The sequence below is a fragment of the Girardinichthys multiradiatus genome, chromosome 5 (genome assembly GCF_021462225.1).
Source record: "Girardinichthys multiradiatus isolate DD_20200921_A chromosome 5, DD_fGirMul_XY1, whole genome shotgun sequence".
Lineage (NCBI taxonomy): Eukaryota > Metazoa > Chordata > Actinopteri > Cyprinodontiformes > Goodeidae > Girardinichthys > Girardinichthys multiradiatus.
This window is the reverse complement of record NC_061798.1, coordinates 5,704,019-5,721,920: the sequence shown is the minus strand read 5'-3', so window position 1 is coordinate 5,721,920 and position 17,902 is coordinate 5,704,019. Positions and strand designations below refer to the sequence as shown.

The 17,902-nt window shown below is 38.8% G+C and overlaps 1 protein-coding gene across 1 annotated transcript; it reads left to right on the top strand.

Annotated features, from left to right (window-relative positions):
* The first annotated feature begins 13,010 nt into the window (after positions 1-13,010).
* LOC124868558 lies at positions 13,011-16,317 on the top strand. Its single transcript, XM_047365961.1, has 4 exons — positions 13,011-13,170; positions 13,548-13,973; positions 14,065-14,125; positions 15,803-16,317. Exons 1-4 carry the CDS (start codon positions 13,011-13,013, stop codon positions 15,870-15,872), a joined length of 717 nt encoding a protein of 238 aa, XP_047221917.1. The 3' UTR covers positions 15,873-16,317.
* Positions 16,318-17,902: the final 1,585 nt, after the last annotated feature.

Sequence of the window (17,902 nt, the reverse complement as noted above, 5' to 3'; positions counted from 1 at the left end):
AATACAGTGGAACATTTACCCTTAAAATAGTCTAAATAGGTAACATATCTGCTGTTAGGAGAATTTCTAGTAACAATAAAACATGTTAAATCAGCATCCGGAGAAGGAGGTAATGAAATCTGACTTTTGGGTGGGACAGAATATATTGAAACACCTCAAGCCTTAGTCCATCCTTCTAATGAAAGAATACCAGTGGATGCTGCCATGACACAGTGAGAGACACAAACAATACATGTGTCATTTGATGTAGGGTTGAATAGACAGTGAGATTAAAATACGGCATGGATTGGAGTGAATTATTAAATGAAGGATGATCTGGGCCAGTTTTATTTTAACATGACGTTATACAGTTAAATAGATTATTTTCCCATGGCATGACAACATAAGTCTCTGGGCCATTAGCAGACATACAAACAAGGCAGGGCTGATTTGTTTACTGTTGGTAGATTTTGCTGCATAATTAGCAAACTGATACCATGCATTATTTTTCAGCCATTTGAAATCCCTCTTTACAACACCAGCTGAACCCACCACTGAATGCTTGGTGTAATTTAGATTCTGATTGTCACTTAACTCTTCAAAACGAATGATTACAGGAAAAACAATGATGCATGCAATAACAAGAATAACTGCAGTAATCCTCCAATACATAACTGATGTACACTCACACACACAATGTACACTCAGATAACTGAGTCAGATGGTGCCAATTGGCTCCAGATTATTTTTTCTTTTAGTTGGACAACATGTAAAGTAACCTTTATTACCTCACAAGGTACTATTCATCTGGGTTCAGCCCACTTGTGTTTGTGAACTTTACCTGTCACCCAATCTCCGACACTTACAGCTGGAGTCTGTGTTTGGTATGCCTCTTGTTCAGCTCTCTGCACCTGTCTAGCCAAACTCTAGACAAGTTAGTCAGAGCTTTCATGTAGTCATCTAAATTTATAGCACAGATGTCCAATAAAGGCATATTACCTCCTCCAAGTGGACAATTTTTCTTCCTGTCAATAGTTCATGAGGCGTTAGATGTGTCTTGATGCCAGGTGAGTTTCTTATTGACAAAGGTGCAAAAGGAAGCATTGCACTCATGTTAATGTGTTGCCATGGCAAATTTTGGGAAATTTTCTCTTCAAGGTCTGATTTGCTCATTCCACTAAGCCTCAAGACTCAGGATGATAGACTGAGCCAAACCTGTAAGTTATCCCTAATGCGTTTTCCACCTGAGTCCCATTATCTGACGTAATCTGTTTAGGAACTCCAAACCTAGGAATTAGCTCATTCTTCAACCACTTTATGACTGCTTCAGCTGTTTCATTTCTGTATGGGATGGCTTCAACTCATCGGTAAATCATTCAATCATTAACAACATACATCTAAGCCCTTAAACTCAGCTGTCTGCACCCATGTCAGTAAAATCAATGGTGATGTCTTCGTAATGTGCAGGAGGTACAGGAAACCGGCCTAGGGGACAACTTGAGCAGCTTCTTGGGGTTGTGTTCATTGCAAGTTTGACAATCTTCCACATAGGTAGCAACTACTTCTGACATGAAATGGTGCCACCAATTCTCTTCCATGTTGGCTTGAGCCTTTTTCCTGCTTTAATGCGCTGGGCCATAGGCTTGTTTTAGCAGCAGATTACATAGTTTTGCTGATGCAACTAATCTGCCATTAAATTATCGCCACAGTATGCTGCTCTCTGTAGCTCCCTTATGAGCCCAGATATTTTGTCCATAGACCTCAGCTGCTTTCTGCATGTCTTTGATGTCATTTTCAGTTAAAATGGGCAGGTCCTCTTTAGCAGTATAAATGTTCACTGTTTTTACTTCAGCATGCTTCAGTGCTTCTGTTAAGGCTGTTATTTCTGCCAGCTGTGCAGATACAGAGAGTGGTATGATTCCTCTCTTAACCACAATGAGCATTTGTCTGTCTTCATTTGCTTTAACAACAGCAAATGATGCTATGTTCCCTTCTAAAGACTTATAGGGACACCCATCTGTGTCAGGATCAGTCTGTGTTAGGTTTTTGTGTTTGTTTACTTTCTGCTCAACCTGGTGCTTTTCTGTTCATTCAGGTTTATTTGGATTCCTGCTGTTTAGTTTTGTTACTTCCTGGATTCTTGTGTTAGAGGTGTTTAGTTTATATTTCCTTATAGCTCTTGTTTCCCCTTGGTTATCTCCCCTAGTTTAGATTCATTGTTTACATTTTCTGTTCAGTAGACATGTCCCTGTTTTCTTCTTACACTCCCTGCTCATCCAGGTTAATTAGGCACTCTCCCTCAGTCTTCCTGCAGCTCTTGTCACCAGCTGTTCCATGTTTATCTGATTATCTCCCCTCCCAGTTCATTGTCCACACTCCACTTCCCTCAGTATTTAAGCTTTCTGGTTTTCATTGTTTGCCACTGGTTCCTACCATTTGTTACCCTGACTGCTACCTGAGTCCATACTCCTGTCATTTTCCTGTTTATGTTATTCACCTGCCTGAGTTCGTGTACCTGGTCAAACTCTAAGTTTTTTTTCATTAAATCCTTCTCGTCATATCCACTACACTCTGCATTAGGATCCTACCTTAACACTCATCATGACAATCTGTAAATGGATGGTACCTTCTGGGGATGTGTCTTACACACAACTGTTGACCCCCATGCAAAACCCAAGAGGTCACCAGTACGTACGTAGAGGGCTGCATTTTGATCTCCCATTCTCCTTTAACCAGACAAGAATTACCCATACCTCTAATAATTCTTAAACACAATAAACACATGGATACTAATAAAAATATTCCCACAAGAAGAATAGATGAGTGTTGAAAAGTAAATTTGGTCCCATGTTGACTGTGCGACAAAGACGCAGACTTGGGAGCTCATTGCCAAGCAGATTAATGCCTCGTTCCCTCTACTTTCACACACCAGCCTGGAATGTGAGATGTGGTATAGGTGGTGCAATCTAAAGCATGAGAGGCGATTGCAGTACACAAGGGAGCTTCTCCACAGACAGGTGGGTGTTTTAGATGACCATTTAGCTTATGGCTGTGGACATCTTCATGTACAATACAGCAAATACTTATTCACCTAATTTACATCGTCTTTTTATGTATATAGTGTTTATATTATTGTACCTTATCTAGTCTAGAGTGTGCATTTATTTATATACTTTTTTCCACTTTTTTCCTATTTGTTCAAAAAGTTTATTTTTGAAAGCATTTTACAGACTGTAAATAATATCAAAACTCTTCTGTACTATATTGTTTGTAAATCTTTTCACTTTTTATTCATTGTGAAGAAGTGTATGTGCTCATTTACTCGACTGTTTAGGTGGTGGATCTCTGTATGATCGAGCTGGTAGCATGTTATTTATTCACTGTTGGTTGTTGTATGTAGAATATCTCTCCTTTTTCTGTCTTTCCTCCGTCTTTTCTACTTCAGACACTCTTACGCTCACTAAAAGTCTTCCTCACTACTCTTAATATTTTCTCACGTTAGGAGCTCTCTTATGGCCTAAGGTGCTTTGTGAAAAACTTTTGTCATACCAAGGGAAAATTCTAAGAAAAACTTAAAACTGAGAAAAATCTTTCTTTTATCTTCTTCAAAGGTTTAAGGGAAAAAGTTCAATTGCCATCAAGTTAATAAATCCACTCATGCTGAGATACTCCGGTGTGCCTTGCAGGCAGCAAAAATGAAATATTTACGTGCGTGACCTCCTTATATAACCTCAGTCTGTTACATCAGCAGAATCCTGGAACTGCAATGAATGCTGTGAGGTGTAGTCTGATCTGCCTCTTTCCGCTAATGGTGGCCCAATAGGGGTTTAATGTTGCAGCCATAGATCATGTTGGTCGCATTAAAAGAACTGGTTAAACAGAGCTGGAGAATCTAATACACACCTTTAGGAAACAGGAGAATAAATGGCATTGTAAATTGTAAGAAAACTCTTATCAAAGCTACAACAGCAAAGTAGTCATTAATTGAGGAGAACACGAATAACCATTGTTTTCTTCTTAGTACAGTAGCTAGACTAATACAGTAATAGCTCTGTTGAGCCATATAGCCCTATACATTTCAGTTGTGATGATTTCATGGACTTCTTTAAAATAAAAAAGTTTCTATCAGACATAAAATTCTAGGGATTCTCCCAAACACCATAACTAGGTTACTGCTATTGAACCTGATCTTTGTTTACACAGTGTTCATCCAGTTGAGCTCTCTTATTTATTATTAGTTAGTCTTTTGAATCACAAATGTGGAAATTTTGAAAGAAACAAACCCTATAATTTTTGCTGCTTGAGGTTTCATCGCTGAAACCCAATATTCACAAAAAATAAAGAAAACTATGCTATGGAGAGGTGGCAAAGGATCAGAGGTCAGCCCTCTGTTTGGTGTAGAAAGAATCCACCTCGTCCAAGTTCTTCAATCCCTCTGGGCATCAGTCAAGGCCAACGACAGGGTGTCTACGGATGGAGAGGCCATCCATGTGGGGAGTTGTGGGTCATCACAGGGCTAGAGGAGCTTTCAGCAATCTGTATCTGAGAAAATGATAGAAGTGAGATAGAGGAGAACTTAAAGGAAGTCCATATATGGCTTGATCCTGCCTGTCAAGAGGAATCAGGGCTTTGCATTATAGTCAAGCCTTAGGAAAGAAATCGATAAAATTAAAGAAGTTCCAACCAAAGTAGAGGTTTCACAAGTACATTCCAATAGGGCAGAGAATAGTTCCTCTAAGAAATATGATGACATGGTTGGGCTGGTTGCCCCTGTGGGGTATCGTCACCCGAACCTGGGAATATAGAGTATATATGGGGAGTGTGAGTGAGTGTACGACGTCCATTGTTGCGCGTCTTTACGTTGCGTGCGAGTATTTTTATGTGTACGCATGAGGGTGTTTTTGTGTCAGGTTGGCTCTTGGGCTGCTCCCTCTCCTGAATCAGTTTGGGCCCTCCCATCAAATATTTCTTCCCCGCCACACTACCTGCCGGTGGTTGGTGTCTCTGCCCGCTGGTGTATTTGTGGTTCTTGGTGTCCGGGGCTGGGTGCTTTGGTGTGTGCCGGTTCACTCCTGGTGGCTGCTTGCCTGGGCCCCTTGGCCCTGTCAGGCCTGTGCTTGGGGAGGGATGTGTCCTCGGGTCCCTGGGTCCATGACTGGATCTGCTTCAGCGTAGATGGCTGCCGGCGGGGCCTGTGGGCTTGTCGCAGCAGCTCCCTGGGGCTTCTGCACTGTGTCTGCTGGGTGGTTCCCCTCGGGCTCTTCTCTGGGGGGGTTGCAGTAGTCCCAGTAGTGGTTATCCTGGGGTTCCCGTGCTCTTGGGGGCAGGTCTGTAGCTCCTCGCACTCAGTATTGCATATTTTTATGAAGAAACCTTATGTACACAAGCGTTGTCACACTTGCACCCACAGGTGTTTGGATTCAGGTGTTAACAGATACATAGATGTTCCATATTGAGCTGCAGTTACCACCAAATACATCTTGCATTCATCAGTACCGTGCACTTTTTGGTAAAGATGCTGTTATTGTAGAAATTTCTGCAGGTGTATGAGCAGTCTTCTAGGGTGCTATCGGGTATTCCCTTCATCCTTCATTCTCTTTCATTATTTTCTCCTTCTCTCCCGTTTTCCTTTTTGCCCCACCAATCTCTCTTTCTTGCTTCTTATTTTTTCCTTTGCCCCACTTGTGAAAACAAATCTGTTGGGCTTCTTCTTGGCACTCAGACTAAAATTCTGAGTGCTACTCTGTCCGGCAGAGTAGCACTCAGAATTTAAATTTTTTTCAGTAATAAAAAAAAAGAAATATGATGACATTAAATGTATTCACTTTTCTCGTTTATTTATTGTTAAGATTATTTACAGGTTAACTGTACAATGTAAATTACAAGGAAGTTAATGTCACAATGAACACAGTTATTTTGTCTTTGGCATGGTTGTGTGTGTGTGAGCCAGCTGAAGACAAAAATTGCTGCCACACTCATTCCTTTTCAAGAAATCATAACAGGAACTGTTATGAAACTAGTTTTCCTTATGTAACAGCTTCTGATCAAGTTAAACATGTTTTAGGTACATGACGTAAGTAAATACAAAACTGAGCAACCAAGTAGGCGTGAAAAGAGCAGTTTTTTAAAAATGGTTGCATAGTGCTTTAGGATAAAGGGAGAAAGAAACCAGTAGAAGCAATTCAACCCAGAAAAGCGTTTCTGACACTTTTTGATATATGGCTCTATATGGCTGAAAAATAAATATAGCTGTAAATAAACAGTGAAATTCCTTCTCATTATTCCTGATAGATTGTAGTTCTGTATGAATAGTTTTTGTATTAATCAATTAAAGCATCCCTGTCTGGTAGAAGCGTAAGATTAGTAAAAAAAAAAAAACACAAACAGACTCTAAAACAAAAATCTTTACAATACAGCCTGCAGTGGCTCAATGCCTCATTTTATCTCAAGTTACTTCTGTTACGCTGTGCTGTTGACTGAATAATCTTTTTTGTTTAAATAAGGAGAAAAACAGGTGCAAAACACTTTTACAAGTACCGAAACAAATTTACATTTCAGAAAACAATTTAACAAGATGCGAAACAAATTTACATTTCAGAAAACAATTTAACAAGATGCGAAACAAATTTACTTTTCAGAAAACACTTTTACATTTCAGAAAACACTTTTACATTTCAGAAAATCAACCGGAAAGGGGATGTACCAAAGCCGAGGCTGACCCGGAAGTCAGCCTCAGCGGCTGCATCCTTCGAAAGCCGTATTTGTAGGCCGATTACGTTACAGTGCGGCGACGAAGGCTGTCCCAATTCATGAATCATTCCGAGCAAATGCTGCCGACAAATGTGTCCTTATTTTGCCCGATTTGAAGGATGGGTCGTGAGTATCCTTCGCGGCCCATCATTTCCCATCATTCATTGCGGGTCGAAGCGGATTGGTCTAGCAGGGGAAGCCATGGCGGACCATAGCAACAAAAGCTGTGAGTAAATTGTGGAAAATTACACTTTCTGTGACACAAATTAACTTCTACAATGTTTTTAGTGCGGGAATATAACTATGTAGACGTGAAATATCTGCTTGATTTATCTAGACATCGCTTAATTTCAAACGTGCTCCGACGTGTTCGGAGTTTTCCGTTCCCACCGTAGTAACCGGCTCGCCTCGCCAGCCCTACCGGCGGTGAGGTGAGCTAGCCCGGTAGAGATCTGACCGGACTATCGGCACTAAGCTCCCGCTGGCAGTCATCACAGTGAACGTTTAACACAAGTGATTTCTAACAGTTTATGTTATTATTTTTTTTATTTGTTACTGAAAATCGATTTAATATTTCAGGTGATATTAAGGTTAACCAGAATAAATTGACAGTTTTATGTAATCCAACTGTATCGCTGGAGAGTGTGATTGAGAATAAATAAGCTTTACAATATGAATTTTTAATGAAGAAATGTGCTATATGTTTTAAAAGTGTATTTATAATTCAGTTAGCATTATAATTTCTGATTCCAGATAAACCTGACGAGGAATACACCTCCAAATGTAAGTGAATCTCAGTAAAGAAGTGAAAAGTTTGAAAGAGCTTGTTTTAGACATTTGCATAGAAATATTTTAATATTTTCTTCAAATTAAGACAAATGTGAAATTAAAAAAGGCTTTATTTTTGCTCTGATATTAAGCAAGATATTTTTTTTTTTTAGGTACAAAGCAGCAGACGGGCCAGTTTATCAATCTCAGGGGTGAGAATGACCACCTTTTTACTGGAGCTAAAAACTCAGCCACCGTGGCTTGGAGGTACAATAACAACATTCTTTACAGTCAGTTTCTGTCCAGTTTCAATAACTCCTATCTTTCTAACTTTCATAAATATCCATCCAGTGATTAACATACTTCTTTCGGTTTAGGACAATTCTGGAGAAGATGGACCAACAGGGGAAGGTCAGCCCCTTTGCAGGCCAAAACAATGTGGGACAATTTGAAAAAAAAAAAAAACAATTTAGAGTATGTTCAGAAGTTCTCATGTCACACACAAATAAAAAAATATTTCTAAAAGTCTTGTTGGTTTCTCTGTTTAGTAAATATTGTTTTATTTTTTTCTTCCTTCTAACTTTAGGATTGTAAGTATCCAGGGTCAGGAGAGGGAGTCAGTGAAAAGCCCACTGCTGCTACTTGGCCCTGGTTTGTCCTTATGGATGAGGTGTTGGGACAGAGGTCTTCCACAACACCTCCTGTCCTAATTGCCTCCATCCCTGAGGACAATCCAGGGCCAAGCGGAGCGGTGGTCAACCAGATGGAGAAGGAAGACAGTGAGCCAGCAGGAAGGGGTCAGAAAAGAAAGAGGGACAGAGATGATGGAGTTGATCAGGGAGGACATGAGGGTACAGAGAATGGACAGATTGTTTTTCAAAGAATGGCACCAAAATAAGATGCTACATAAGAAATATTAAGTTTTGTTCAGATTGTTTCTTAAAGTTTTAAGGTGTTCTCATAAATTTCAAAATTGTTTTGTCACTAGTTATTTCCATTTGATCTAACAATACATCAACTTCATTTAAAGTTATAAACAGAATTTATTATGAAAAATACAAACAGCATTTTAAACAGAATGGGGGAAGAAAAAATTCAAACAGATCAAGATTACAAGACAAAAGGCATAAAATAAAACTATGTACAAGTATTTACAACGGCGACAGCAGGATCAACCTGAGTGACCAGTTCCTGGAAAAACCTCTTCAACAGAACAAAGAGGCAGATTTCTTTCTGAACAGAAAGTCTCTGGCGGTGTGGCTAAATCTTTCACAAGGTCAGAGACATGGATGGGATGCTGCAACTGAGATCTGTGGTTAGTCTTTCTGGATGGTGAGCGAAGCATCACACAGGTGGTCTGCAGATGTTTGTGATGCCTCTCTCCACTGTCCACGTCATCGTCCATCAAGTGGGTTTAAAGGGCTGGCTGAATTGACAGCTGCCACATCACTAAGAGGTCATTAGAAAAATGCAGAATTAGAAGATGGTGCTCACAAAATATTACAATTAGTTATACCCCTCAAACATTAATCACATCTATAATATTATACTTGGCTGCACACAGTAGTCGTGTTCTGGTGGTACCTCCTCCAGGGCGGACATCTCAGCTGAAAACTGGTCCTGCCAGAGAGCAACGCTGACAGCCTCAGTCCAAACCTCCCCCTCATCCTCTTCTACAGCCTCCTCTGGGTCATCCTCTGGGGCCATGACATCCCCAGCACCAAGGCAGATGTTGTGGAGGATGGCGCATGCTGTTATGACCTGAAAACAATTTAACATATGTGTATGTGTATATATTATGTATAATGTATACATAAAATGGATCTAGGTCAAAACTTAGGTGAGGTACAAAGGTGTGGTGCACCTCCAGCGCTTGCAGGAAGATGGCCCTGAATCTGGTCTTCATCATTCCGAATGATGGCTGTTAAAGCGCTGGGCTCCCACACCTTGTCTTGTCCTCTTGTAGGGAGTGATGAAGGGAGTGGATATTGGAGGCATGGGTACCCTCCATCAGCAAGGATCAAATGCCCTGGAGGAGGATAAACTGTATAGTGGGCTGTGGCGGAGCACCCTAGAGTCATGCACTGACCCAGGCCAGCCCACATACGTGTCAATAAAATGGCTCTCAGAAACTGCTTGCAGGATTATGGAAGGGAAGAGTTTCCTGTTCCTGTAGCACTGACCATCAAGGCTGCTTGGACACCTGAAGTAGATATGGCAGCCGTCAATTGCATCCACAGCTTTAAGAAAAACTCTGGCGTGCCAGCCCTGCAAACTCACGGGACACTGCCTTAAGTCCTCAGGGGTCTTTAGAAGGTAGATGACCTGGTGACGAATAGCCACGATCTCCTCTGTAACTCTGTGGACGATGCGATGGACAGTAGAGCGAGGCATCCCAAACACTCTGCAGACCACTCTGTAGGATGTGCCACTTGCCACGAAGAAAAGAAAAACCAAGGTCTCAATAGTAGCACCCATCCATGTCGCCTGTCCTGGTGAAAAAGATTAAGCAGCACTGCCAGAGACTCCCTGCTCAGCTGAAAATCAGGCTTGGTGTCCTCCTGGTTGAAGAAGCGTTTCAGGACTGGGACACTCAGGTTGATCCTGCAGAAAAGGGGTCTGGTCTAGAAAAGGGAAGAATGGAGATGGAAAAACACATTATTTTTAAGGCATGCTTCTGGATATTGTAAGTAATCAAAGCAAGAAGATACTAATACACCAAAAACACTGCATTATTATATAATTATCTAAGAACAGCCAGAGGGGATCAAATACCTTATAATTCCCATCTATCTTAAAATTTAAAGTTGTTGTTTATAATATATATATATATATAAATAAAATATGCCGACATACATTAGCCATAAAGTTGCTATCTCTTTGTTTATTGGCTAGTTAAATCAAACATCTTTTTTACCTGAACATGATTGTCTCTGGATTGTACCTGGAATCAGAAATTATAATGCTAACTGAATTATAAATACACTTTTAAAACATATAGCACATTTCTTCATTAAAAATTCATATTGAAAAGCGTATTTATTCTCAATCACACTCTCCAGCGATACAGTTGGATTACATAAAACTGACCATTTATTCTGGTTAACCTTAATATCACCTGAAATATTAAATCGATTTTCAGTAACAATTAAAATAATAACATAAACTGTTAGAAATCACTTGTGTTAAACGTTCACTGTGATGACTGCCAGCGGAAGCTTAGTGCCGATAGTCCGGTCAGATCTCTACCGGGCTAGCTCACCTCACCGCCGGTAGGGCTGGCGAGGCGAGCCGGTTACTACGGTGGGAACGGAAAACTCCGAACACGTCGGAGCACGTTTGAAATTAAGCGATGTCTAGATAAATCAAGCAGATATTTCACGTCTAAATAGTTATATTCCCGCACTAAAAACATTGTAGAAGTTCATTTGTGTTACAGAAAGTGTAATTTTCCACAATTTACTCACAGCTTTTGTTGCTATGGTCCGCCATGGCTTCCCCTGCTTGACCAATCCGCTTCGACCCGCAATGAATGATGGGAAATAATGGGCCCAAAGGATACTCACAACGCATCCTTCAAATCGGGCAAAATAAGGACACATTTGTCGGCAGCATTTGCTCGGAATGATTCATGAATTGGGACAGCCTTCGTCGCCGCACTGTAACGTAATCGGCCTACAAATACGGCCTTTGAAGGATGCAGCCCTGAGGCTGCCTTCCGGGTCAGCCTCGGCGTTGGTACATTCCCTTTCCGGTTGATTTTCTGAAATGTAAAAGTGTTTTCTGAATTGTAAATTTGTTTTCTGAAATGTAAATTTGTTTTCTGAAATGTAAAAGTGTTTTCTGAAATGTAAAAGTGTTTTCTGAAATGTAAAAGTGTTTTCTGAAATGTAAATTTGTTTCAGTACGTGTAAAAGTGTTTTGCACCCCCTGGCCACCGTAGGGTTGACAGTTGGTGCTGTGTACAAAAAAAAATGAATTAAATTGAACAAGCAAAGAAAGCATTTCTATAAAAAAAAGGAAAAAGACTGAAAAACTTTAAATAACCTTAAAAGAACATGGGCAAATTTTGCTCATTACCCCTTAAAAATTTTGCAATCTTCATATGTTGTCAAATTTTAAAAACGAGTTATGCTTCAAGACTTTTGCACATAGTAGTTTATACATAAACTATGTAATACAGTAGCACTCAGTTATTTTTTCTGTCTTTCGTCATGAATACATGCTAATGCTGTCATATTAGCATTAAGGTCTTACAGTATGTGTTAATGGTGATTAATGCCAAGAAAGAAAGCCCTCATGTTTGTGCAAACTACTTTCAAAATGTCCTTCCTTTGAGGAAGCTATGCAAAAAAAAATTCAAGCCAGTAAAACAGGTTGTTCCGCTGGTATGGACCAAGGACAGTATAAAAAGCAGAAGAAGTCACATGGTTTATTATTCTCTGAATTCCCATCAAGTGACGGTCTGCCAGTAGGACAAATAAAGTAAGTTTTGTCACTAAACTGTCTTAAAATGTTCTCTGAATGACCCTTGGTATTGCATTTTATCAAATTAGACCTGTTTTCCTTATAATCTGTTTTTAATGCTAAGAAAAGAATGACAGGAAAAGGGTTAAAGACAGATGCACTTTTATATGTGATTATATTTCACAAGAATCTCTGCTTGGGTTTTTTCCATAAGACACAAATTACGTTTTCTGACACCAAAATGCCAACAGTAAAAAATATCCAATTCCATATAATATTAGCAATAACATTAATGTGGGCTTATGTATATTAGTAATTCAGTCAATAATATGGTTATTTATAATATTTTTTCCTCAAAATCATATACATTTATCACTATTTTCACCATATTGTGGAGTCAATAATATAACATTTTGCCAATAGTGTAATATTTCATTATTGGCTAGTTATTAGTTATTTTGTAGCATAAAAAAAATCCTCTGTTAATGTAATAACTTTGTGGAACACGTAAATCCCAGGTTATCTTCCTGAATTCTATCACATTCCATTTATCGATCTCACTACCACTACCTACCAGTCAATATATTCCTCTATACATACAATTATGAATTGATATATCTAAGCGAATAAACAATATTCTAAATAAATATTTTGTTAAACAATTAATCTTTGAATTGGCTCTTCCAACCTTCCAAAAACAAAAACTGTAAAAAGATTAATCATTTCCAAGATAAGTTGTCCTAATTGTGTCTTAAACCACTGCCAGCAGTGTTTATTCCACTTTAAAAGATTTTTTAATGCTACACCAATGATGCAAGAGCTTATTACAACCAGGCGAAATTTTATTTTGTTGTTGGCTCAATCACGTTATGATATTTTTAGCAAACTACAATGTTATTGGCTTTATCACATTTAAAATGACCAAAGTAATAAAAGTTATTCATAGGTATTACATTGTCAACTGTTATTACATTACTGGTTGTTGCAAATTATTGTTAACTCGTACTAACAAAAAACGGGTTGTCTTGCTCTCACCTCTGGTAGACATGAAGGTGTGCCTGCTGTTGGGTCTGTTTGTGGTGGCACTGCTACCCAGCCTTTCCGAAAGTCGGATTGTCTCCAAATGTGAGCTGAAGGACAAACTTGGGGAGGAAATCAACCTGCCTAAAAAGCTTAAGAGTCATGATGATGAAATCCTGTCAATAAGTAAGTAGCATATGTAAAATGCCATGAAATAACTATTTTTACAGGATTGTTTCTACAAACTGGAAACAACAAATCTTTTGAAAAATTGGTCAAAAAAAGAAAGTGTTGAGAAAATGCTTGTTTTCCTAATCTGTATAGAAACAATTATCATTGTTCTATTTTAGTTTTAAGTGTGAAGAATGTAGAGGGCAAAAAAGGTCTGCAGCTTTATGCAAGAGATATTATGTTATTTCCTTCTTCCCAGCAGACATTAGTTGCCAACTGCATACCATAAGTTCTTGAGTGTCTGTGACTGGTGTTGATAATCAGTTTTCTGATCAGCTTGTCTTTCTCCTTGTTTCTTCTTTGCATCACCTTACGTGACTGGTTTGCTGCAGTTATCTGTGAGATCTTTAGGAGGTCTAATGGGAATACCAGCCTGGTCAATGTAGATGGTATCCGCCATCCCTTGGCCACAGCCCAGCCAACAACTGGAAGAAGTGAACCAGAAACCACCAAAACAATGGCAGCAGCGTCTGTCAGCATCAGAAAAAAGCAAAGAGCTCCTTCCAGAAAAAGTCCTGATTCACAGGAATCACTTAATGATATGGAAAACAGGTTTGATGAGGAACAGATGCAGCAAGATGATGAGCGCATGAGCAAGGAGGGCAGCTCTGATGAGGACAGATCCTCATATCAACAGGATCCCAACAAGATAACTCTCTGGTCCCTCGGCTATTATGGTGTCTTCCAGCTGAGAGACAGCCATTTTTGTGATTCTGGTTACCGTTGGTCCAGGAATCTGTGCCAGAAATCTTGCTCAGGTGGGTTTAAGACACTGTAACAAGTGAAAAAAAGCACTTGTTTTATTTGAGATATTTTGCATGTTCTTAATGTTTCTTTCTCGCTCTAAAGATTTTACTGATGACGACATAACAGATGACATTGAGTGCTTCATCAACTCTAACTACCACTGGTAAGCCAAATATAAAGTCAACATTTTTAAATGTTGGTTTAAATACATTATACGTTCGGGTATTCCTTTCCTTGTAAGACCTATCATTGAAACTAACTATTTACGTACACTGTGAAAAAGGTGTTTGTGTTTTCACTTATTTTCTGACAGTAATCAAACCAAACATTTCGTATTTTATGTCAGTTAGGCCTATCAAAATAGTTTCTATTTGTTAAATGCCCAAAAAATCTGAGAGAGAATTTTTCTAAGATTTATTTGTTACTTTCTTCAAATTCAGGTTACATACATTTTCTTAGAATTTGGTAGAACTGCCTTTCAAACTGTATAACTTGGGTCAAGTGTGTTGGGTATCTTTCCACAATCTTCTCACAATAGTGTGCAGGAATTCTAGCCCATTCTTCCTGCCAAAACTAGTGTAACTGAGTCAGGTTTTTAGACAGCCTTGCTCACACACACCGTTTTAACTCTGACAGCAAATTTCCTTATTAGATTTGAGATTAGGATTAAGTGATAGTTGCTCCAAAATACAGACTTTGTTGTAGTTAAGCCTCTTTAAAACTAATTTGGCATTATGGTTAGGATCTTTGTCCATTTGAAGACCCATTTTTACCCAAGCTTCAACTGTGACTGATGTTTTGAGCTGTTGCTTCAATATTTCCACATAATACATTGTTCTCACCAGGAAACTGTAGCGGAGGGGGGAGAAAAGATTTTCGTCTGCAGGCCCGTCTTGATATGAAGCCGTTTATAGCCACCCTTCGAAGCTGACATAAGTTTAGAAAGATTTACCGTTACGGTGGCATAGGGTGAAAGGAAGCAGGAACTGACTCAGCGCATGGGCTACAGCTGACATAAAGACACCGCGGAGGGAACTCAGATGTCAGTCAAAGGGCGATACGCTTATAAACAATGAGCGTATGGTTATGGCTGGGCACACACATTTAAGATTCATCAGACCACAGGGTATGCCTCCAAAAAGTAAGACATTTTTCCCTGAGTGTATTTGCAAACAGTAGTCAGGCTTTTAATGTTGCCTTTGGATTAATGACTTCCTTGCTGGGAGGCCTATTAGCCCCTGTCGGTGTAGGACCAATTTTACTGTGAGTAAGGACGCTATCTTACCAGCTTCAGCCAGCATCTTGTCTTTTGCCTTTGTTCTGGGATTGATACACTCATTACACACCAGAAACATTCATCTCTGGGACACAGAACCTGTCCTTCCTAAGTGTTGTGATGATGGACATATACATAATGTGAATGTATAACTGTTTAAAAAGATTAACTTGGCACCTTTAGGTGTATTGATATGGATCGCAGAAATCAACGATGAACCTGAGGTGGAGGTCCACAATTCTCTATTTGATATTTTGGCTGATGTCTTTTAATTTTAACATGATTTCAGTCAAGGAGGCAGTGTGTTTGTGGTGATGCCTTAAAATACACCCAGAAGAATGTAATATATTTTTAAAATCTCATAATTTTGGCATTTAACACATGCAAAATATTTGTATGGATTCCAACTGGCCTAAAGCAGAAAATGTTTACTCTGATTTGGATCCTTCATATATGTAGTCTCTGTGACATGAAAAAGTTTATATGTTCTTGTTCACACATATTTATTGCCACATTTTGCTGTTTACGTCATAATTTTTAAGATGATCTTTTTTTATTAAACAGGTTTCTCTTCAGGACTCTCTCTCACGAGTGTTTCAATGACAGAAAAACATTCCTACATGATTGTTCTTAGGTGTCTGTGAGAGCAATTTTCTGCCAACAAGTGTACCTCTACTCTGAGTTGTAGATGGTTGAATTGTATGGTGAAGTATTGCTTTCTTTTTCATTGTTGATGATCAGTGTACTTTCTTTAAATCATTATATTAGAGATAATTTTTCTGCAATTTGATTTAGGGCTTTTTGTTGTTTGAAAACTAAGTGAATTATGTAATGCCTAATTTCTAAAGGCAGTAAAGATGAAAACTGAGTGTGACTGTTTCATATGGTTGCAGAAGGTGATTACTGATTATTGACCTGCCTGTCTCTTCTAATATCCAAGCACATCCTGATTAATGTAATGACTTTTCAAATGCACCAAAAAGACTATAAAATAAAAGTAAAATGTGATTTTGATCCAAAGTGTAAAATTTTAGGTGTGTCATATAAAGATTTCTATTGTATGTTGGCACAAAGCGGGAGCTTTGAATTGCTCATGTTTATTTTGTGAATCCAGCATATGCATCAGCACATTTTCCTTTCCTTTTTAAACATATCCTCTCATTATTTCAGCCATACCACATATATATTTTTTTTTTTACAAAAAAATGGATATTTCAAGAAGGAGTCCTAATTGCGTAATTGACTTTATTAAGTCAAAACAAATCTAGCATCAAAGTAGACAGACTAGATTTCTGGAATGTGAACCTGTGTTTTTATGACTTTGATTATTTGAGTATAGGTGTGTGTGTGTGTGTGTGTGTGTGTGTGTGTGTGTGGGTGTGTGTTTTGGTCTAGGGTATGAATTGAGTTATGGTTAGGGTGAGTTTTAAGGTCAGGGTTAGGCACTTGAAATCAAGGAAAATGAATGGAAGTCAATGGAAGTAACTGAAAACTCCTCATAATGATAGTAAAACACGGATGTGTGTGTGTGTGGGTGTCCTGAGAAGGTGCCTGTGGCCCACAGCTAGTCCAACACATCTCGAAAGCCATTGGCCTAAGAACAGGAACCACAATTCCCCCCTGGGAGCCATCTTCCCAAATGGCTTCCCACACATGGTACAAGCCGCCATAGGGGATCCCCCACAGGGCAACAAAACCCCAGGTGGGAGAAGACTGAAAGAATCAGGACCAGCCAAGTGAGGTAAGACCACTGTCAGCAGCCCAGGATCCACCGGACCTTCCAGGACCCCCAGAATCAATATGCTCGGGCAGGTGCCCCCAGTTTTAAATACCCACAATGTCCAACTGGGCATTACCTAAATCCCCTCTGCCATCTCTCAATAGATTTCCTTACATAGTGTTTGTTCACTCCCCATGGGTTGTCTTTTGATTATTTTTTAAAAAAATGTTTGGAAATATTGTACTCTGTGTGCCAGGTAATATTTATAAATATATATATAAATGGGTTTTCCAAACCTTTCTAGACTTTTAGCCTTTTGTAAAGTTTTTTAACTCCTGCGGGGAGGTTTAGATATCCATAAGAAATTTGATCATGAAGAAGATATAGTTTATTTTAAGGAGGACAATCATGTTGATTACAGTCACTCTTCCTATGAGTGAGAGAGTTTTGAAACTGAGTGGATTCTATTAGCTGTTTCAATTTCATAAATATTTTTGTTTTCACAAATTGCATCCACCAGTGTTTAAAAGAATATAGCAAACTGCAAAAGGGAGATTGGAAAACCCTTTCTCGCGCCTGCATAATGACTGCATAATGAGGCAGAAATGCATACAGAAAGGTAAAAAGGAGAGGCAGAAATAAATCGCATGCAAGACATAAATACAGTGAAAAAATACAAAGGAAGAAATAAACAGACAAAAAATATTAAAACATACACATAAATACATACATAAAAAATAAGTATTAATAAAGTTGAAAATTATAATGGACAATAAATAAATAAGGTAATTATTACAAAGGGGAATAAATAAAGAAGCTAATTTAAAGAGATATACATTTATGTCTCATCGTATAAAGTAATTACCCCCTACACTTATTTATTAACTATATTTTTTGTGCATTTAATTGTATGCTTATTTATTGAGCATTTATTTATTTATGTA

Excerpts from the sequence above, each read along its gene's own strand:
- LOC124868558 (XM_047365961.1), top strand. The coding sequence starts at position 13,011 with ATGAAGGTGTGCCTGCTGTTGGGTCTGTTTGTGGTGGCACTGCTACCC. Across the intron at positions 13,171-13,547 it reads TGATGAAATCCTGTCAATAA|TTATCTGTGAGATCTTTAGG; the intron begins GTAAGTAGCATA and ends GGTTTGCTGCAG. Across the intron at positions 14,126-15,802 it reads ATCAACTCTAACTACCACTG|GTTTCTCTTCAGGACTCTCT; the intron begins GTAAGCCAAATA and ends TTTATTAAACAG.